Below are 23780 nucleotides of genomic sequence, written 5' to 3'. Positions count from 1 at the left end.
GGCATGGTCAGCTATATTACATTTGGCGGCAAAATTAATCAATAGGGGAAATAAGAACTGTTCACTGTCACGGAAATCATTAGTGAGAGGGTTGCCAGACAATGTTAGTGGCAGAATAGGTTGAGGAATGGCACGGGAATTAAAAACACATAAAAGAACAATGATGGCTGGGCATGGTGGCTCATGTCTGTAATCCCAGCACTTTGGGAGGCTGAGGTGGGGAGATTACTTGAGGCCAGGAGTTCAAGACCAGCCTGGCCAACATGGTGAAACCCCGTCTCTACTAAAAATACAAAAATTAGCCAGGCATGGTGGCGCATGCCTGTAGTTTCAGCTACTCAGGATGCTGAGGCAGGAGAATCGCCTGAACCCAGAGGCGGAGGTTGCAGTGAGCCAAGATTATGCCACTGCACTACCGGCTGGGCGACAGAGTGAGACTCCACCTCAAAAAAAAAAAAAAAGCATAATGACAATATTGAGTATTAAGAGGTCAAACAAAACAGAAACCTAAAACTGGTAAAAACAGAAAATTTCTCCTTCCATCAAATTAATAATTGATTCAGGCAAGAATTACCAATGAATGAAAATTTGTTGGGGAAAAGATGTTAAGAGTATCTCCCTACAGTTTACTTATCACAAAGAGAAAAAGGTAGAAAAATTTGATGGATATACCTTAACCAAGTAATCAGTGCTTAAATCACTAACAATGAGATAAATTAACACCATATGACTCCTGATGTAAAACACTGAGAGGGCACAGTATCACTTATGTAGCATTCCTGCTAATGTTTAACCTGAACCTAAGCATGTGGAAACAAACAGACAAACTCAAATTAAGGGGCATTCTACAAAACAAGCCTATACTCTTCATAAATTCTTTATCTTTCATGACAATGACAAGGCTGAGAAACTATATTTTATATTAAAGGATTGAATCTTGGATTTTTTAAAATTTCTATAAACCATGTTATAGGGACAACTGGTGAAATGTGAATATAAACTATATGTGAGATAATTCAAGAAATTTAATTCAGGAAATTTATATTACCTAATATAGTATTTTATCGATACTAAATTTCCTGCATTTGATAACTGTTATCAAATCAAAAGAGAATGTCCTTGTTCTTACAAGATATCTACTGATGTATTTAAAGGTGAAGGTTTACGAGATCTGCAACTTAACTCTCAAATGGTTCCACAAAAATAGTGACATCATTAACAAGAATGTTAGTAAGAATATATGCATACAGAGAAAAATGTGGCAAAATATTAACTGTGATCTCAACGAAAGGCATACCAGTAGGTGTTCTTGTATTAATACGATTTATGTAACTTTTCTGTAGATTTTAAGTTTTTCAAAGTAAAAAAGTGAAAATGTAATGTCATTTTGCATTGCGTTTGAACCAAAGGATACTCACCTCTTCAATAGCAGCATCTTGCAGCAAAGAACGAATATCTAGACGCATCATGTGACGAGGTGCAGTTTCCCAGTGATCAGCCATCTATTGAAAAATTCAGATGGTCAAGTTATCTCTGGAAACTACTCAAACACCAAGCAAGCATCCAAGATAAACAACATTTAACAATATTTAAAAATACTGTTAAATATTAATTAAATATTTAATTGTTAAATATTAATTTAATATTGTAAAGTCTAACGGGCTAATTTCTTTTTTTTTTGAGACAGAATCTCGGTCTGTCACCCAGGCTGGAGTGCAGTGGCGCCAACATGGCTCACTGCAGCCTTGACATGGTGGGCTCAAGTGATCTTCCCACTTCAGCCTCCCCAGTAGTTGGGACCACAGGCACATGACACCATGCCCAGCTAATTTTTGTATTTTTTTGTAGAGACAGGGTTTCGCCATGTTGCCCAGGTTGGTCTCAAACTCCCAGGCTCAAGCGATCCGCCCACCTCAGCCTCCCAAAGTGCTGGGATTATAGGCCTGAGCCACTGCGCCAGGCCATAACAGGCTAATTTCAAGAAGAGCTAGGAAAAGAAACAAAGGAAGAGAAACATTTACTAAAGCAGATCGGAAAGTTATTATGAAAAAAAAGGAGATAAACAAGAGCTTCCAGACAAGAGTGCTGGTACAGATAATATGAGGTTTAGAGTACAGTCACACATCACTTAGCAATGGGCATACATTATGAGGAATGGGTCATTAGGCAATTTTGTCATTGTGTGAACATCACAGAGTATACTTACACAAACCTAGATGATAAAGCCTACTGCACATCTAGGTTACAAACTTGTACAGCATGTTAATGTACTGAATACTGTAGGCAACTGCAACACAATGAAGTATTTGTGTATTTAAACATATCTAAACACAGAAAAGGTACAATAAAAATACATTATTATAATCTTATGGGACCACCAGATATGCAGTCCTTCCTTAACCAAAACATCATTATGTTGTGCATGATGGTATTCTATTATTCTGTTTCTTAAAATCACCTTATTTATTTCTTTAAGCTTTCTTCCATGAATATTTCTCTTGCCACAAGTCTGGTTATCTGCACTCATTTCAGCCAAATATACCTAAGCAAGAATGAGTAATAATTAGGCAAAGATATATAACATTTACATGACAACACAAAGTACTTTAAAGTTCTTTAAGTTTCTACCTCAAATCCCTTGGTTTTTGCTGCACTCCAAAACTGGTCAAAGTGCCTAACTCTGTCATTGATGGCATCCAGGATGATAAAGGGAAAAAAGCCATCATCCAGAGTCTTTTTGAAAGTTTTGAACATGCTGGTGCGGTAAGTCTCCTCCATCTCAGCTTCATATTCATATTCCATTACCTAAGGTCCCCCGAAAGAGATATGGAATTAGTAAAAGCAAAGAATCATCCTAAACCTTTTCCTCAGTTAGCATTTGGATAGAGATTACTTTGTAGTCTTTCCTTCACATCCAAGTACTAAAGTACTGTGTTCAGAAGAGAGGTCCTTGCCCTTAAAAAAGCCACATTTCTCCCCAAACACATTTTCCTTTAAACACTATTAATGAATCAGAATGAGATCTGACATGAATACCATACCTTCTTTTTCACTTTCTTTCCAGAATCTGGATCTTTTTCTTCTTTTTCCACTTCAGTGATAAAGTAATCATCCAGGCTTAGAACTCTGGGTGCAGGTCCTCCAAATTCTACCTCTTTATCCTAAGAATCATATAGTCATGAAGGTTAAAATGAATTTATGGAATAAATTAGTTAATTATCACACCAAAGTTCCCTCTTGTGGCCAAATAATATACAATCTTCTGGTGGTTTCAAATCAAGCTGAGGCAAAATGTTTCTCTGAGTAGATAAAAATATATATGGGACAACATCTACCACATGGGCCAACTCTAATGGACCAAATGGAAGACAATTCTACTGGTATTATGTTGCCTGTTATTAATAAGAAGGCAAGTGACTACTAACACAAGCAGCTGATTTTTCAGCTTCCCCATACTCACTCGAATAAGTTTTGCAACATGTGTCTTTCCACTGCCAGGTAATCCTCTCATTATAACAACAATCTGAAACAGAATAGACGAAAAAAAAAATCACTCAGAGAAAAGTTTCTGCAATGAGATAATAGTTAACAATGACCTACTATTTTCCAGGATAGACTATACAATAGGCCATGAAACAAATCTTAATAAATTTGAAAGGATAGAAATAATACAAAGTATGTTTTTGGACCACAGTGGAATGAAATTGGAAATTAATAGTAAGAAAATGTTAGAGAAACTCACAAATATGTGAAAATTAAACAACATAATCCTAAATAACCAATGAATCAAAGAAGAAATGAAGAGGAACCAGAAATTAAGAGAAGCCAGAAACCAGGAGGAGTCAAAAACCAGAAGGAACCAGAAAATACTCTGAGATGAATGAAAACAACACAACATACCAAAGCTTACAGGATACAGCTAAAGCAGTGCTTAAAAGGAAATTGATAGCTATAAATGCCTATAGTAAGAAAGATAGGTCTCAAATCAATAACTTAACCATCCACTTTAAGACATTTGAAAAAGAAGAGCAAACTAAAGAAACAGAGGAAAGAAATAATAAAGATTAAAGCAGAAGTTAATAAAATAGAAAACAGAAAAACAAAAGAAAAAATCAATACAACCAAACAGTGGCAGTGGTTCTTTAAAAAGACCAACTTTGGGAAGACGCGGTGGCTCATGCCTGTAATCCCAACACTTTGGAAGGACGAGGCGGGCGGATCATGAGCTCAGGAGATGGAGACTATCCTGGCTAATGTGGTGAAACCCCGTCTCTACTAAAAATACAAAAAATCAGCCAGGTGTGGTGGCGGACGCCTGTAGTCCCAGCTACTCAGGAAGCTGAGGCAGGAGAATGGCATGAACCCAGGAGGTGGAGCTTGCAGTGAGTCGAGATTGCGCCACTGCACTCCAAAAAAAAGTCGGTCTTTTTTTTTTTTTTTTTTTTTGAGATGGAGTCTTGCTCTGTCACTAAGGTTGGAGTGCAGTGGCACAATCTTGGCTCTTTGCAACCTCTGCCTCCTAGGTTTGAGCGATTCTAATGCCTCAGCCTCCCAAGCAGCTGGGATTACAGGTGCCTGCCACCACACCCAGCTAATTTTTGTGTTTTTAGTAGAGATGGGGTTTCACCATGTTGTGCAGGCTAGTCTTAAACTCCTGGTCTCAAGTGATCCACCCACCTCAGCCTTCCAAAGTGTTGGAATGACAGGCGTGAGCCACCACGCCTGGCTAAGACCAACAAAATTTTTGAACTCTACCTAAAATGAATAGGAAAAAAAGAAGATTCAAATTACCGGAATCAGAAATGAAAGCTGGGCTCAGCGGCGTGTGCCTACAATCCCAGTTCCTCAGGAGGCTGAGGTAGGAGGGTCACTTGAGCCCAGGAGTGCAACCCCAGCCTGGGCAACAGTGAGACTCCACCTCAAGTAAAAAAGAAATGAAAGAGGGGACATTACTACCAACCTTATAGAAATAAAAAAAGATTACAAAGGAATACTATGAACAATTGTATGCCAACAAATTAAGTAATTTAGGTGAAACAGACAAATTCCTGGAAAGACGTAGACTACTAAAATTTACTCAAGACCAAATAAACAATCTGAATAGACCTATAACAAGTGAAGAATCTAAGACAGTAATTTTAAAAAACTACACACAAACAAAAGCACAAGCCTGGATGACTTCATCACTGAATTCACCAAACATTTAAATACCAACTCTTCACAAAGTCTTCAAAAACACAGAATATGAAGGAATAATTTCTAACTTACTTTATGAGGCCAGCATTACACCAAACCACATACAGACAAGAAAACTACAATATCTCCTATGAATATGGATACAAAAATCCTCAACAACATATTAGCAGCTGAATCCAGCAACATATAAAAATTATTACACACCATGACCAAGTGGGATTTATCCCGGGAATGCAAGTTAACATATGAAATCAATTAATGTAACACATCATATCAACAGACTAAAAACCAAAATCACATGATCATCTCAACTGACACAAAAAAAGCATTCAACAAATCCAACATCCTCTTATGATAAAAACATTCCACAAACTAGGAATAGAAGGGAACTTTCTCAACCTAATAAAGCGCATCTACAAAAAAATTCCACAGTAATGGTGAAAGATTGTATGTTTTCTCTCTAAGATCAGAAACAGGACAAGAATGTCTACTCTTGCCATGTCTATTCAACACTGCACTGGAGGTTCTAGCCAGGGCAATTAGGCAATAAATAAAAGGCATTCAATTGAGAAAGAAAGAAGTAAAAGTATATTTGCAGATGCCATGATCTTATATGTAGAAAACCTTAAGAATCCACTAAAAATCTATTAAAAGTAATAAATGAATTCAGTGGTATTGCAGGATACAAGATGAATAAACAAGAATAAACCACATTTCCATATATTTGCAATAAACAATCCCAAAATGAAATTAAGCCATCAATAATAACTTTACGACAAGGTACTGTGTTCACTATTTGGGTGACAGGCTCTTTAGAAACCCAAACTCCACGCCAGGCACGGTGGCTCAAGCCTGTAATCCCAGCACTTTGGGAGGCTGAGATGGGCAGATCATGAGGTCAGGAGATCAAGACCAACCTGGCTAACACGGTGAAACCCCATCTCTACTAAAAAATACAAAAAACTAGCCAGGTGAGGTGCCGGGCGCCTGTAGTCCCAGCTACTTGGGAGGGTGAGGCAGGAGAATGGCGTGAACCCGGGAGGCAGAGCTTGCAGTGAGCTGAGATCTGGCCACTGCACTCCAGCCTGGGCAACAGAGCAAGACTCCATCTCAAAAAAAAAAAAAAAAAAAAATAAAAAAAAAAGAAAAAAAAAAAAATATATCTATAAATAAAAAAAAAAAAAAAATGTGAAAGTATTAAACAATCCAATCAAAAGGTAGAGATTGTCAGACTGTATTAAAAAACATGATCCGTTGTGTCCTAGAGTCAGAAATAGGAATCTGAATTTCGAGAGTGATTAGGGAGTTACCCTTGCAGGGATGGTGAAGAAATGTCAGAAATAAAGGGAATCTGAATGGAAAAAAAAAAAAAAAGATCCAACCATAGGCATACTACAGGAGACACACTTTACATTAAAAGACACAAACAGAATGAAAGTAAGGAAATGATAAAAGATTTATCACGCAAAGAGCAACCACAGGAAAGGTCAAGTAGCTATATATTAATAGTAGGCAAAAAGACTTTAAAACAGGAATCTATTAATTCTGTATGTATAGAATGGGAATATCTGGCTGAAATCTCCAGTACCAGTTAATTCAAATGGGAGTCAGTCTAACTATTCTGTAATACAGAACAAATTTAAAAGAATGCACACATTTGGAGGTCTAGGAAATTAAGGAAACTAAGCCTAAGCTAATCAAGTCTCCTAATTCTCCCTTTCTATTCCACATACCATAAAACCAAATCCACTTTTCCTCTCTTCAATGTGCAATTAATTGAGGTCTCATGAATATGTTTTAAAATTCAACATGTTTTTTGTCAAATACTTTAGTGATAAATTCTTGAAGATTCTATAGTGTAGGCCATTTATGAGATTATATGGTGATTTAGAGACAGTAAAATGCCTTGAACCTGATATTATTACTACGTTGCAGAAAAGTAAAGAAATTCTTTTCAGGATATTAACAAGATCTCTTATCTTCTGGTTTGCATGAAGATGAATCAACTTCATAGGACTCACTCTCTCAGGTCTGCTCTCCCGGCCCGGTGGTTTCAAAATATCATCCACATTCTTTGATTCAGGCTTCTTCTCGACCCGTGGAGCTGGAGGTGGCTGGTGGCTCAGTGAAGGAGCTGGCAGAGCCATTCGCTCCTCAGGATAAGTCCTACGTTCTCCTAGGATTCCAGCAGTTGAACAAAATTACTATTTGTATAGTAATTATTTTGAAATTCAACTCTCCCCACACATCTCCTAAGGTAATATAATTCAAACCAAGTCCAATGATTTTGGGGCCACTTTTAACTTTAATTAGAGAAAATTTAAGGTAAGGTAAAATCTACTGAAGTCAAGAAAATGAGAAGATTTAAGTATGATTTCAGGCAAATAGAATGTTCTGCAAAACACTGAATTCATCCTTGTTTTGGTGTTAAATGTAGGAAAGTTAAGCAACAGGACATGGAAGAATAATAAATGCTTTGCTGGACAGTCCTAAGTTCTGTAACTTCTGCTTTATGGTTTTAAGAATAAGAGTTATACCATCTTAGGAGAGCGTGTTCCTATAAATAGGTATGAGTTTCTAGTTTAAGTATAAATCATAGCAGTGAAAAACTAAAAGCAACCTAAATACCTAACAATAAGGGTCTTGGTCTTATATTTTATCCACTCAATGGAATGTCACAAGGCCATTAATAAAATAGGTTTACATATCAAAAATGTGTATGGTGCAATATCAATCAGAACAATCATGATAAATTGTATTATTATACTTCGATTACAACTTCAAAAATATGTCTGTAAAGAATGAGAGGAAATCTACAAAATTATAAGAGCTATAGTATTGTAGGTAGTGAGATTATTAGTAGTTTTGTTTCTACTTTGTTTTAAAAATAAACATGTTTTATTTCATTAATTACATTGCTATTTTTTATGACAATGCCACTAGCTCTAAGAAATCTGTGAATACATTTTACTCTAAAAGCTTAAATCCATAGCATCTCCCATACTTTACATTCTCAACATCCTTGTAGTTAATAAGGCATCACTCTACCTCCAAACATCGATGGTCCTTCATAGACTGGTCGGTCAGACTTCCGGTCATAGGATGGTCTATCAAAACCCCCTCTTCTGGAAGAGGAATGGTCTTTTTTGTCTCGATATGACTGAGCTCTAGAAGGTGTAATAGGAAGTGCTTCAGCAAATAAAAAGTATTTGGAGGTCTCTGCTTTATAATGCAACAGCATTATCTGCCCAATTTTCTCTATAGGCAGGTACTTCACACAGTCAACGTTTACTTTTTTTTTGAGATAGGGGTGTTACTTTGTCAATCAGGCTGAAATGTAGTGGCATGATCTCAGCTCACTGCAGCCTTGATCTCCAGTGTTCAAGCAATCCTCCAATCTCAGCCTCCTGAGTAGCTGGGACTATGGGCGCACACACAACCACACCCGGCCAACTTTTGTTATTTTTTGTAGAGATGGGGTTTTGCCATGTTGGCCAGGCTGGTCTCGAACTCCTGAGCTCAAAAGATCCACCTGCCTTGGCCCCCCAAAGTGCTAGGATTACATGCGTGAGCCACTGCACCCGGCCAATATTTACATTTTGACTTCGCTTTTTTATTTACTGTATATACATATATCTAAAAAGTTCATGGGAAAGCTGGACATGATGGCTCACGCCTATAATCCCAGCACTTTGGAAGGCCAAGGCAGGTGGATCACTTGAGCTCAGGAGTTTGCGACCAGCCTGGGCAACATGGTGAAACCACATCTTCACCAAAAATACAAAAAAAAAAAAAAAAAAAAATCAGCCAGGCATGGTGGCACATGCCTGCGGCCCCAGGTACTCAGGAGACTGAGGTGGGAAGATCACTTGAGCCCAGGAGGTGGAGGCTACAGTGAGCTGAGACTGCGCCACTGCATTCCAGCCTGGGTGACAGACTGAGAGAGACCCCGTCTCCATACAAAATAGTAATAAATAAATAAATAAATAAATAAATGAATAAATAGTTCATGGGCTTGTCCCCCTTTCCCTTCTCCTTGGCTGGCTGCCAGAATGCCCTTAGGTATAATAATAATAATAACAATAATAAATAAAAAGCTCATGAACTGCAAAAATAAATTGCTTGCCCACTGAGTATGACTGCACCTTTATTGACAATACCATTTCCATTCCTTTCTGGCTATCTCCATCTCCCATTTAATTCTCTGGAATTCAAGCTACCAAGTCAAGGATCTACTTTCCTGAAAACTGGTCCAGAATTGTTCTTCCCCCTCCAAATTACATATACATATGCATGAGAAAAGTATGTTACTTATTAAATTTTTCTTAAACTTTTACTGTTAAGTATATAGTAATTTGCACATCTAGCAAAGATTGTTTTATAGCATACCTATCATCTCGGGGTCGGCGTTCTCTGTCAAATCGATCCCGGTCATAGTCAATAACACCACGATCCCGGTCTCGATCTCTATGTGTCTCACGATCCCTTTTAAAATCTCGATGATCTGTTATGACATTACTTTGACGATCAAAATAAGGCTCACGATCTCTTTCTCTATCATAACGATCACGTTGGCCTGCATGCTCTATAAAAACAATTAATACAACATAACTATATCCCTTTTATGAAATAAAAGCAGAAAAGTATAAATCTAACTTCAGAGCTGGTATAAATTTTTGCCCTAAATTCAACTTAAGAATCTTTTAGCTATATTAAATGAAGGCTCAGATAATCTCATCAAAAGGAAAATAATGTGGTAATTAGGCCTTAAAATGTTTAAAAATACTGACCTCTCCGGGAATCCTACCTGTCTCAAAAGTTGATCTTTCAGGTAGTGGATCTGGGCGCAGAGTTATTCTTTCTCCATAAGGTATCTGTTCAACTTTATTAGTGGATATATCTGGTAAACAAAATCAGAGATAAAGCACTGTAAGAGTGAAGCTTGAGAAAGCTAAAGCTGAAGCTAACAATTCCTGTAGAATCCCAAATACAAGTTCACTATCACTACTCACCTCGGCCATGGCCATAATCAACAGTCTGTTGCACTGGTGGTGGCTTGGACATTGGTGGCATACCCATAGGCACTGGGCCAGGAGGGGGAATGGAAGAGTGAACAGGTGGGGGTGGTAATACTGGAGCAGATGGAATTGCTGCAGTTTCTGACTTAAATTCTGAATTCAGTCCTTGTTCATCATTTGTATCCCAGAGCCCATAGAAAGAATCTTCATCCCATCGTTCCTGTTCTACAGCTGATGTTTGTGGCTTTATCACTGGAGGAGGAGGAGGTAGAGGGGGAGGAGGTGGAGGTGGTGGTATTGGGACAGGCGGCCTGGTCACAGGAACAGATGATCTTGCTGGTGGAGCAGAGGGTCTTACAATTGAACCTGGTGGTTTGCCCATAGGAGGGGGAGGTCTATAGGACCCTGGAGGCTAGAGAATAGAATAAACAGCTTAGCGAACAAGCATACCACTATGTTTTTACAGATTAGTGGAAATTAAAATCTGGTTCTCAATTTATAAGAAAAAAGTTAACACCTTGGACTCATTCAAAGTTTCATGCTTCAGAACATACCATCAAAAAAAAAAAAAAAATTAGGACAAGCCACAGAAAGGGAGAAAACATAGGCAAATCTTATATTTGATAAAGAACTTGAATTCAGAATATACAAAACACTTAAACTCAGTAAGACAAATCATAAAAAAAAAACAAAACAAAACTATGGCCCAAAGATGTGAATAGATATTTCTCCAAAGAAAATATATAAATGCCCAATGAGCACATGAAAAGATGCTCAACATCATTAGTCACTAGGGAAACGCAAATTAAAATCCCAATGAGATACCATTTTCATACGCACTGGAATGGCTATAATTAATAAGAGAGACAAAAACAAATGATGGCAAGGATATAGGAAAGAAAAACCCTTTTAGATTGCTAGTGGGAATAAATGGCGCCACTATAGAAAATGGTTTGCCAATTTCTCTCAAGAAGCCAAACTTTTTTTTTTTCTTTGAGATGGAATTTCGCTCTTGTTGCCCAGGCTGGAGTGCAATGGCACAATCTTGGCTCACTGCAACCTCTGCCTCCCAGGTTCAAGTGATTCTCCTGCCTCAGCCTCCTGAGTAACTGAGAGGGCTTGTAGGCACCCGCTACCAGCCCAGCTAATTTTCTGTATTTTTAGTAGAGACGGGGTTTCACTATGTTGGCCAGGCTGGTCTCGAACTCCTGACCTCAGGCAATCTACCCACTTCAGCCTCCCAAAATGCTGGGATTACAGGCATGAGCCATCACGCCCGGCCAAACATAAATTTATCACATGGCTCAGCAATTTCATTTCTAGGTATCTATCTAAGAAAAATAAAAACATATGTCCATCCAAAGACTTGCACACAAATATTCACAGCCATACTATTCAACAACCCTGATGTCCATCAACTGGTGAATGGTTAAACAAAATGTGGTATATTCATGCAACAGGTTACAAATAAAAAGAAATTTAAAAAGCAGTAAAAAGAAATGAAGTACTGAGTCATGTTACAACATGGATAAACTTTGAAAAGAAGATAGACACGAAAGACTACATATTATATAATTCATTTATATGAAATGCCCAGAAAGGCAAATCTATATAGACAGAAAGTGCTGGGACTAGGGTAGGAATGAGGATTAACTAACTGTAAACTGGTGCAGTGATCTTACAGGGGTAATGAAAATGTTTTAAAATTTCCATACTTCAAATTAGGGTGGTAGCCACATAAGATTCAAATGTCCCAGGTCAATACCAAAACTACAGAACCTCTGTAGGTGGTGTCCCACCAGTAATTTAAAATTTAAAAAAATAGGCTGGGCGCGGTGGCTCAAGCCTGTAATCCCAGCACTTTGGGAGGCCGAGACGGGCGGATCACGAGGTCAGGAGATCGAGACCATCCTGGCTAACACGGTGAAACCCCGTCTCTACTAAAAAATACAAAAAACTAGCCGGGCGAGGTGGTGGGCGCCTGTAGTCCTAGCTACTCGGGAGGCTGAGGCAGAAGAATGGCGTAAACCCGGGAGGCGGAGCTTGCAGTGAGCTGAGATCCGGCCACTGCACTCCAGTCTGGGTGACAGAGCGTGATTCCGTCTCAAAAAAAAAAAAAAAAAAACCCTCCATGAATTATTCTGATTTATACCCCTTGGTTAAGAACTATCTTCCTACTCTCAGTGTGCAGGAAGGAGAGAAATGAATAAATAAATAAGAACTATCTTCCTACTGTAGAGACCTATCTTCTCCACAAAAACAGTAAATTTTCAGTGAGAGAAATCCTAAATAGCCTCCATACTTCTGTTCCTTTCAGTTATCCGGTTGATAATAGTAGTCTGTGGTAAAGCTGAGATGAACAGAGAACATGAGTTCTATGAAACAACAAAATAAACTAAATGAACATCTAGTAATCTAAGGAGTGCCACTGTTGTGTGCCCTGCTTACATTTGTTTTCCCAAAGCATCACCAGGTGCCATCAGAAATGTCTATGACAGAGATGGCGGGACTTCTTAGCAGATAGGTCCTAACCACTCAATACTGAAACCCAGTTGCCACATACATTTTATTTTTATTCTTTCTTTGGTAAAGATGGGGCCTTGCTATGTTGCCCAGGCTGGTCTTGAACTCCAGACCTCAAGTAATCTGGCCTCAGCCTCCCAAAGCGCTGGGATTACAGGTGTGAGCCACCATGCCTAGTCTCTATTTTAATCTTCGTAAGCGTGATTCAAACACTTATTTCCCATTTCTTAGTTCACTGTGTCTGGCTGGTTGGGTTTTTTGTTTTGTTTTGGTTTTTGTTTTTTTGTTTTGGTTTGGTTTTTTACTTCTCTGTTATTCTAGGATGTTTTCTCTTTATTGACAGCTATTTTAGACCCTGGAGAACTCACAATATACATTATTTATATATTTGCCCATATATAGGCAGTACTTTAAAAATAAACCTTCTGAATAATAAAATGGAGTTGACTAATATGGAAGGAACATTACTGACTGGAGGTAACTACTGGCTACAGTTAAATACAAATGGCTATTATCTAAAGGTAAACTTTTAATTAAAGTATGGCATGGTAAACTTTAAGAAAATGCCAATACAGGATGAAGCTATTCTGTCTGGGCATATCTATCAAGACAAGTTTTAAATATCTTAAGATCTCATAGAAGTATACTTATACATTTTTTTTAAAGTGCTTTCTCCATTCTATATAGTGAGTAAAAGATACATTTTTTAAAAGTATTGTTGATATGAGAAAGGGTTAATATTTATATTATATTAAGGATAATGAGTTAATTAAAAAAAAAAAACCTGACTCAAACAGATAAATGGGTAAAGGACACTAATAGAATTTCTGTAAGAGGAAAGTATAATTAACAAATATGGGAAAATATTCATGTTCACTAGTAATCAAAAATGCTGTATTAAAATTATTAAATATACCAAAAATATGAAGTAGCTAATGCTTACGACGCTATAGTATAGATGTTATGCAACTATTTTTTTTTCATTTATTTATATGGTTTTTGAGACAGAGTCTCACTCTTGTTGCCCAGGCTGGAGTATAGTGGCGCTATCTGCAACCTCCGCCTCTCAGGTTCAAGCAATTCTCCTGCCTCAGTCTCCCTAGTAGCTGGGATTACAGGCGCACACCACCATGCCTGGCTAATTTTTGTATTCTTAGTAGAGACAAGGTTTCACCATGTTGGTCAAGCTGATCTTGAACTCCTGACCTCAGGTGATGCACCTAAGACAGAGTCTCCCAGGTTCAAGTGATTCTCCTGCCTCAGTCTCATGAGTAACTAGGATTATAGGCACATGCCACCAAGCCTGGCTAATTTTTGTATTTTTAGTAGAGACAGGGTTTCATCATGTTGGCCAGGCTGGTCTCGAACTCCAGACCTCATGTGATCCACCTGCCTCAGCTTCCCAAAGTGCTGGCATTGCAGGTATGACCCACTGCGCGTGGCCATTATACAACTATTATAGACAGCTGTTTGGCTATGTGACAGGAATCATTTAAAAAGTATGCTTATTCTGGGCCAGGTGTGGTGGCTCATGCCTGTAATCCTAGCACTTTGGGAGGCTGAGGCAGGTGGATCACCTGAGGTCAGGAGTTTGAAACACGCCTAGCCAACGTGGTGAAACCCTGCCTCTATTAAAAATACAAAAAATTTAGCCAGGTGTGGTGGTGGGCACCTGTAATCCCAGCTACTCAAGAGGCTGAGGCAGGAGAATCACTTGAACCTGGGAGGTAGATATTGCAGTGAGCTGAGATTGCGCCACTACTCCAGCCTGGGTGACAGACTACACTCGGTTTAAAAAAAAAAAAAAAAAAAAAAAGTATGCTTATTCTTTGACCGAAGTATACCACTTTGGGACTTTAAAACCACTGTTGGCTGGGTGCAGGGGCTCATACCTGTAAACCCAGCACTTTGGGAGGCCAAGGCGTGAGGATCACTTAAGTCCAGGAGTTCGAGACCAGCCTGGGCAACAATGCGAGACACTGTCCCTACTAACAAATTTTTTTTGTTAATTAGCCAGGCGTAGTGGTGTGTGCCTGTAGTCCCAGTTACTCAGGAAGCTGAGGTGGGAGAGTCACTTGAGCCCAGGAGTTTGAGGCTCCAGTGAGCTATGACTGTACCACTGTATTCTAGCCTCCCAGGCAACAGAGCAAAAAAAAAAAAAAAAAAAAGAGACAAAACAAAAACATAAAACTTACTCCTAAGAAGTTATCTGCTGGGTGCAGTGGCTCATGCCTGTAATCCCAGTACTTTCGGAGGCCGAGGCAGGTGGATTACCTGAGGTCAGGAGTTCAAGACCAGCCTGGCCAATTCGTAAAACCCTGTCTCTACTAAAATTACAAAAAATTTAGCCGGGCGTGGTGGCAGGCGCCAGTAATCCCAGCTACTTGGAAGCCAGGGCAGGAGAATCGCTTGAACCCAGGAGGCGGAGGTTTCAGTGAGCTGAAATCATGCCACTGCACTCCAGCCTGGGCAACAGAGTGAGACTCCATCTCAAAAAAAAAAAAAAGAAAAGGAGTTATCTAAAATAAGAACCCAATAGGGTAATATTAAGAGAACAGTGGAAGATTAGAAACAAATTCAAACAGAAATTGAATTAATTCAATAAATTATTATAAATCAAAAAATAATACAGCATATAACAATATGGAAAGATGATTATGATTTGTTAAGCAAATAAAGCAGAAATGTGTATGTACAATCTGGCGTTTCTACTATTTACTAAGACATGCAAAGATGAAAGATATAGTTCTTATCTTATGGACTCAATTTAGAAGGAAAGACAGACAAGAAAACAGACAATCAAAATGCAACATGATAAAGATGACAATAGAGACTAGCACAAGATGTTACAGGGTATGTATGAGGGTAACTGCCTTACATAGGTGGAAGAAAAGATACTAGAGCTGAGTTCTAAAAGATAAACAAGCATTAGTCAGTTGCAATAGGGGATGGGAAGGCAAAGAGAAGACTCTAGGCTTAGAGAACAACATGCATACGCAAAGGAATGAAGAAGTAAAAGAATCTAGCATAGCCACAAAATTGTTAACTAGCTCTATGTGGAGGGAAAATGAAGCATCAGAGAGTGGAGTAGCAAGCAATGGTCAGCAGAGGTCAGGCCAGCTTAGGAAGAACAAGAAAGTCATGCAAGAGATTCTAAATTTCATCCTGAAGGCATGGGAGAACACTGAAGAGTTTTAAAGCCAGGTAGCCACATGGTGAGATTTGTTTTAAAATGTCCATCTGGCCATAAATCACATCAATGCTGCCTGAAGTGGAGTGTAGGGGTAGTCCCAACTACAAAAGGGCATGAACTTTTTAGGGTGATGACAACTTTTTTTTTTTTTTTTTTGAGATGGAGTTTTGCTCGTTGCCCAGGCTGGAGTGCAATGGCGCGATGTCGGCTCACTGCAACCTCCACCTCCCGAGTTCAAGTGATTCTCCTGTCTTGGCCTCCCGAGTAGATGGGATTACAGGCATGCACCACCACACCCGGCTAATTTTGTATTTTTAGTAGAGCCAGGGTTTCTCCATGTTGGTCAGGCTGGTTTCAAACTCCCGACCTCAGGTGATCCACCTGCCTTGGCCTCCCAAAGTGCTGGGATTACAGGTGTGAGCCACCGCACTTGGCCGAGAATTTTTTTATCTTTGGGTATACATCTGTCAAAAACTCGAACTATAGGCTTAAAATGGGTATAATTATACTTGAGAATTTGATTCAAAGGAGGTAAAATCAATCAGAAGAATGGTTATGGCAGGGTAGGACATGGGCAAGAAGGAGGGCTGATTTTCAGGTTTCAAGTTAGCATGACTAGGTGATAATGAAAAAAAAGACAATTTAATGGGGTATAATGAGCCCCATTTTGAACATGCTGCATTTGACAGGAGTCACATTCACAGACAGAAACCCTGCAGACAGGTAGATGCATACAAAGATCAAGAGATCCAGTCTGGGGAGTCAACAACACTATGGTGGTCGCTGATGTCAACAACTATGTCTTACTGTTAAGTATTAGACCAGGATGGAAGGGAACACTGAGAAATGAAAAGTGTTAATTTGATGAAATGGTTCAGTAGAGGTTCAGTAGAGCTCTTTTCTCCATTATGCTGTCATAAAACTACTTGCAAGATAACATTTAAAACATTTGAAAAGCCCATTACTGGTTTAAAGGTAAAATAACAAAAACAAAAGGAGTTCTGGCATGCTCTTGGGAAAAAAAAGGAGAACTTAATTACTCAAGTCTTTAACATAAACACCCCTTTTCATACTGCCTGAACAGTTCTGAATGTACTGGGCGATGGTATTTCCCCATCTGAAGGACTAGTAGCCTGAAGAGGTAGGAAGCATCAGGAGGCCCACATCCAGCTCTGCCTAGATGGAAAACAGGACTTTTTTTTTTTTTTTTTTTTGGGGTAGAGATGGAGGTCTCACCATCTTGCGCAGGCTGGTGTCAAACTCCTGGGCTCAAGCAATCCTCTCGCCTTAGCCTCCCAAAGTGCTAGAATTACAGGTGTAAGCCACTATGTCCAGCCAACAGGACTATTTTAACATAAAAGAGTATTAGCAAAATTCTACCATTTTGTGAACAGAAGCTATGTAGTTCAGGTGTACTTGGTATACTATATCAAAATCTGGGGAAAAGGAGCATCTCTGCCACACTTTTGAACATGCTTTTAAGGTGTTCAAAGTTCAATTACCATAAACTTTTAAGTTTCCAAAATTTACATTTTTTTTTTTTTTTTTTTTTTTTGAGACGGAGTCTCACTCTGTCGCCCGGGCTGGAGTACAGTGGCCGGATCTCAGCTCACTGCAAGCTCCGCCTCCCGGGTTTACGTCATTCTCCTGCCTCAGCCTCCCGAGTAGCTGGGACTACAGGCGCCCGCCACCTCGCCCGGCTAGTTTTTTGTATTTTTTTAGTAGAGATGGGGTTTCACTGTGTTAGCCAGGATGGTCTCGATCTCCTGGCCTCGTGATCCGCCCGTCTCGGCCTCCCAAAGTGCTGGGATTACAGGCTTGAGCCACTCCAAAATTTACATTTTATAGAGGAAACTTGTATTTATTCAATTTTTTAAAAAATCAAACATAGAAACATACAAAGTAGAAACCATTTCATTTTCTGAGCACACATTCTCCCATACCGGATACATTCCAGGTCTTGAAGATGTATTCTGCAATCTTGATTCCTGAGGTGGTAGATGGTCAGCCATCTGTGGCTCAGACCCAAAGTCTTTCATCTTTTGAAGCTGTTCTTTCTGTTCCCTGCAAACAAATAAAATTGACATAGTCCATAAAGCATGCTTATTCCATTCCTAAGTGACTACAGTTAATATTTAATTAAAAAGAAGAGACCTAAAAAACCTTGTCCTAAAATTCTCTGCAGTGGCCATACACTGGGCAGCTCTGGGATTACCCTCTTTTGCTTTTATGTAGCTAACTCATCAGTCATTCAAGACATATAAATAATTAATTATAAATTATTGAAGATACTCGAGAACAGATTCCACAACTTGCCTTAGTAGTTTTCTACTATCTCATCTACTTGTTTTGTTTTTCTTTAATCCAACCAAAAGCTCTCCTGCTTTTTATTTATTTATTTTTTTTGAGACGAGTCTCGCTCTGTCGCCTGGGCTGGCGTGCAATGGCACGATCGCGGCTCACTGCAAGCTCCACCTCCCGGGTTCAAGTGATTCTCCTGCCTCAGCCTCCTGAGTAGCTGGGACTACAGGCACACATCACCGCGCCTGGCTAATTTTTTACATATTTTTAGTAGAGACGGGGTTTTACCATATTGGCCAGGCTGGTCTCAAACTCCTGGCCTCGTGACCCGCCTGCCTCAGCCTCCCAAAGTGCTGGGATTACAGGTGTGAGCCACCACGCCCGGCTTATTTTTTTCAACTCTTTAGACCAGAGGTTGCAAAATGGTGGCCCATGGGCCAAATATGGCCTAAAAATGTTTTTAAAAGGTGGCTTTCACATCAGTTTTTAAAATTTGAATGAGCTGTCATATTTACAAAGCAAAATACTTCATATACAAATTCAAACCTTAAAGAGATATGGTAACACTAGGCCTACGTTCCCACATGCCAACAATCAGCCAAGTGCAGCAGAAGCTGCCCATGTTAGATGAAATAACCTGTCACAATCTTCACCATACTCTACAGAGTTATACTTGGCCCACTTTCACTCATTTTTGTTATCTGATTCTTGAGGACATTTTAATTTATGGCCCCTGCTGTAGATGGTGAGAACAATTGTCAGTCTATATCTTTAAAAACAACATTTCATATTCCTGAAGATAATTACGTAACCCTTCAGTTTTTTCTTTAAATTTCTGATGAAAATACTTTTACTTTTCTTCACAATGCCTACCTTAAACATGGGTAAACTTCACTACAACTTTTTAAGACCTTTTATAATTTTCTCCCTACATTAAAGTAAGTGACCCAAATGAGGGTTCACAAACAAGGGACCACAAAGTAAGGGTCAAGTATGTAAGATTATTTACTGCTCACATAAATCCCATCATCACATCCCTTACGATACTCCTTATGACTTTACACTGACACAACATAAACTACTTGTATTTGGCTATGACCACATTATCCATCACTCCCTATATATTGTTTAATTATGTTCATGTTGCCTAGAAAGCTTTAAAAAAAAGGATGACGCAGCAGCAGCACCTTTTATCCAGCATTGCCATGCAAAGCAATAATGAATTAAAAAGAAATTTCAAAAGGAAAAAGAAAGAAACTTTGGCAGCTTAACACCACCAATCAGCTTGGTATGCTCCATAAACAACACAGATTTTAGAGTTTTAGACAGATTGAGTTCAAAGGCCAGGTTTGCCACTTACTAGCCAAGTGAACTTAACCTCTTTGAACTTTAGGGTCATTTGTGAAGTGGGGATAATACTACCTTATCTTTGCAGGCCTTTGAGATAGACAGACTGACATAATATATACACTCAATTATTAGCAAGTGCCCAGTTACATGGTAGGTGTTAAATTAAAATTAAAGGTATCTATAACTTAAAAGTGAATAGTGTAGTAGCTAAATATTCTATAGCATGCTTTCCACATTTTCTTCATGAGTAATCTGGAAAAAATAAACCTCTCAGCTATAGACCACACAAACCTGCCGTGCCTGATCTTTCATCATTACCTTTTCTTCACCATATTTTTCTTTCCTAGTTCTAAAGTTTAAGTTATAATTTATTGGTAAGATCCACAACTGTAAACCAGAATTGAAAAATGGAAGAAATATAATACATTGGAATCTATCAAAACCTAATCATTAATTGACTTTCTCAAAAAAATTGCTTTAAAAAAGCCTGCAATCTGTCACTGACTTCTAAATTCCTATCCCAAGATACAGTTGGTTTAAGGATTAAATGAGTTATTATATACAACACACTTAGTACAGTTCCTGGCCCAGAGTAAGCATGCAGTAAATGTTAGCTTTTGTTATTAATGTTACTACAGGAAAAGAGGAAAATTATGTAGATACCTATACATAGTTGATTGTAAGTCAAGAAATTCTATTTTCCATTTCACAAAGAAAACATTTGGTTATGTAGAAACAAGTAACATCCTCAAGGAGAAACATCTGCTTTTAGTTATAATGCAAGATAAAACATCCCCAAAAGAAAGCATCAATAGTTAAACAAATCTGAGGATGCTCCTAAGCAAACCATTCTTAGCTTCAACAAAGAAAAATACAGCACTTTCCAAAGTTATACCAACGATTAGTGAATAGAAAGTCTATTAGATCTAATACCAGAGAACAAACTGCTTACTGGAAAAAATGAAGGTTACACATGAACCCTGTGAAATCCAGAGCACTGAAAAGTTGAAGTTTGACACTTGAAACATGCACAGGCATGGCATGCCAGCAACACATCTACAAAGGCCAAGAGAGCAGTCAATTTTCACATCTTAGGGCATAAGTTTATCATTAACACAGTTCCTAAATACCCATCCTAACCCTAAAACAGCACTGAATGACCAGAAATATAAATTAAAAGTATGTGATAAGAACTTGAAGTAAAATGATTCCATTCAAATATATATCACTTTAAAAAGAGCAGTCTGAATGTGGTTTTTATTAAAAGAAAAGATCTGAAGGAGTCAACTTACCGAAGCATTTTCAGTTCTTGTGCAGCTTTCAAAATGATTTCATGCTGCCTCTGACTGAGAACCATTACCCCTCCAAGGCCTTGGTCAGAGTCTAAGCTTGCATCGGACCCCATCATTTCTGAGGAATGATGTGAGGAGGACATATGTTCCGCCATGGGGGAATGTCTATCCACATCAGATGGGTACCATCTGTCTGACAACCGTTCTCTTTCCCAGTCCATTCTGTCAGGAACATAATCTCGCTTTTCCCGCCATGTATCTCCTCTTTCTGGATACTCTCGAATCCTCAACTCACCCCTATCACGGAAATCTCGATCATACCCATGGTCTCGATTTCTTTCTTCTCTCCATCTATCATCCCGATATCTATCCAAAGGTGGAAGAGGAGGGAGGGGCGGTAAAGGTGGAAGAGATGGAATATCCCGTTCACGAAACTGTGATTCTTGTTCATCCAGTGGTCTCCCATAATCTCTGTCCCACTCATTATCCAAATTTCTATCATACATATCCATGGGTCTTCCAATCCGATCCACATCCCTGTCCATGTCCCTGTCCATTTCCCTATTGTAGTCCTCATCCATATCCTGGTCTCTCTCCCAATCATCCCACCAAGGGCCTCGCCTATCTCCATCATGAGACCGAGATGGTGGTGCCGAGAACCTGTCCTCTCTGTTATAGAGCTCTAGTGTATCATCTTGATAGTCACGTTCACATTCTCTCCAGTATCTCTCTCTATCCCAGTCATCGAGTCTTTCTCGTTCCATTGGAGCATTTCTACCATCTAATGGAAACTCTTCATGCCCTCGCTCTTCTCCATGGTTCCATGGAGCCCTAGGAGGCTCATCTCGGTGATATGGATACATTTTTTCCCCACCATCTCCTGGTTCTGGTCTGAATGGACCTCTATCACGACCAAACTCTGATCTTCCCAGTCCCCTTTCTCGACTGCCAGGCCCTCGAGGTGGTCCTCTCTCCCTGCTCCCAGCTCTTCGGGGTGGTACTCTCTCTCTACTCCCAGCCCTTCGAAGAGGTCCTCTCTCCTGACTGCCAGCCCTCCGAGGTGGTCCCCTTTCTCGACTGCCAGCTCCACCCCTGTCCTGGCTCCCTTGCAGACCACCTGGCACTTTCTCCCGACTGCTTCCAGGTCTCACCAACCCTCTGTCCCGGCTACCTTCTCCTCTGTTCATCTTCTCTCTACTGTCTTCTCTTCTACCCATCATCTTATCCCGAAAGTCTTCTTGCTTGACCAATCCTGGGCCTCGACTGATTGCCTGGCCGCGACCTCTGTTTACTAGACCTTTATCCCGTGTGTCTTCCATTCTGCTTTGCCCAGGACCTCTGTAAGATGAGCTACTGCCTCTATTGCCTTCTAATCTATTATCTCTATTATCTGGCCGAGGCAGGCCTTTATCTTGGTTGTTTTCTGAATGGGGTAGACCAATACCCATAGGTTTAAAATCATTATCTGCTGTTAATGATGATGTTGCTACTGCTGCTGCTCCCTCCATCCCCCCTGTTTTTGAAGGAAAAGCAGATTGAGCAGGTAGAGGCTTATTTGCAAGGGGTACAGGCTGAGTAACAGCTTGGGCTTTGTCGATTTGAGTCTCCATATTTTGAGCATTCTGGTCCCAATTAGAAGGCTCTACAGGCCCTTCCGAGACTTCGCTTTTAGGTGGCTCCTGTTGAGAGTCGCTTAGATTCTCATTTGACTGAGCCGCCTTGACATCCTTTACATCTGCAGCAATGGAAAATGCAGCTGATTGCATTTTAAAATTCTTCTGCTGGTTACTACTGGTGTCTGCTAATGGTTCTTTGTTTCCTGAAAGAGGTTCTGCTTGTGACTTAGGTTGCTGCTGATGTTGCTGTCCAAAAGTTGGTTTGGGGCCTTTCCATTGTGGTCCACTCTGTCGAGGACTTAGGGATGTACTGGGGGTAATATAAAATTGAGATGCTGGCCCCCGGGGAATCATTCCCCATTTGCTTTTAGTGCCCTCTGCTGGGTGACCTTCATATCTGGGTCTTGGCCCATCGGGGCGATTTCCTTCAAAACGAGGCCCTTTGGGTCTCGGTCCTTCACACCTTGACCCTAAATCCTCAAATCTTCGAGGACCATCAAATCTACAAGTAAAACAAAAGATATTACTCAAGACAGTAAAGCAGAAAAAAAAATTCTCCATGTAAGAATATTTAAGGCACTCTTGCCTTGGAATTTGTTTACAACAATGACTCTTTTCAGTCATTAAATAAATCCTGAGTCACCAATATCTTTGAACCAGTATGTTAAGGTGGCAGTGCTCAGAAGGTCTTAGGACAGGTGTTGGAAATCATGTCAGTATTATCTAATTTACTTCAGCACATCTCCTGCAGCAAGTCACTGATATACTGAACAGTTAAAAAACAATTACAGGCCAGGCACAGTGGTTCACACTTGTCATCCCAGCACTTTGGGAGGCAGAGACGGCCGGATCACCTGAGATCAGGAGTTCGAGACTAGCCTGGCCAACATGGTGAAACCCTGTCTCTACTTAAAAAAAAAAAACAAAAACAAAAAACAAAAATTTAGCCAGGTGTGGTGGCAGGTGCCTGTAATCCCAGATACTTCGGAGGCTGAGGCAGGAGAATCACTTGAACCTAGTAGGCAGAGGTTGCAGTGAGCTGAGATCATACTATTTCACGCTAGCCTGGGTGACAAGAGCGAGACTCCGTCTTAAAAAAAAAAAAAAAAAAAAAAGCAATTATAAATACTGTGCCTTAGGAGACAGGAAAGGCTACTCATTTTAAAGAGAAAAAAATTAACAAATACCATAACTGAGCACTTCTGGAATTAAATTGTAACTAAAAACTAAATATGAAAAGACAAACAAGAAAATACAGGATGATTATATTGTTAGAGCTGGCACTAACATT

At 39.5% G+C, this 23780-nt stretch overlaps 1 protein-coding gene across 1 annotated transcript in view; it reads right to left on the bottom strand.

Annotated features, from left to right (window-relative positions):
* YLPM1 (YLP motif containing 1) overlaps positions 1–23780 on the bottom strand; it is an 87419-nt gene that overhangs the window by 16336 nt on the left and 47303 nt on the right. Inside the window, exons 5-16 of the mRNA XM_011981533.1 lie at positions 20874–22991; positions 17874–17994; positions 10209–10626; positions 10004–10096; positions 9586–9781; positions 8245–8363; positions 7218–7372; positions 3461–3523; positions 3042–3161; positions 2629–2805; positions 2459–2542; positions 1419–1502 (exon numbers count right to left, since the gene is read on the bottom strand). Of these exons, the coding sequence (XP_011836923.1) occupies positions 1419–1502; positions 2459–2542; positions 2629–2805; positions 3042–3161; positions 3461–3523; positions 7218–7372; positions 8245–8363; positions 9586–9781; positions 10004–10096; positions 10209–10626; positions 17874–17994; positions 20874–22991 (3748 nt within the window). The remainder of the gene's footprint in view (positions 1–1418; positions 1503–2458; positions 2543–2628; positions 2806–3041; positions 3162–3460; positions 3524–7217; positions 7373–8244; positions 8364–9585; positions 9782–10003; positions 10097–10208; positions 10627–17873; positions 17995–20873; positions 22992–23780) is intronic.

This window comes from Mandrillus leucophaeus, unplaced genomic scaffold (genome assembly GCF_000951045.1).
Source record: "Mandrillus leucophaeus isolate KB7577 unplaced genomic scaffold, Mleu.le_1.0 Scaffold228, whole genome shotgun sequence".
Taxonomy (NCBI): Eukaryota; Metazoa; Chordata; class Mammalia; order Primates; family Cercopithecidae; genus Mandrillus; species Mandrillus leucophaeus.
Note: the sequence above shows the minus strand (reverse complement) of the source record. Positions and strands in the feature narration are given on the sequence as shown.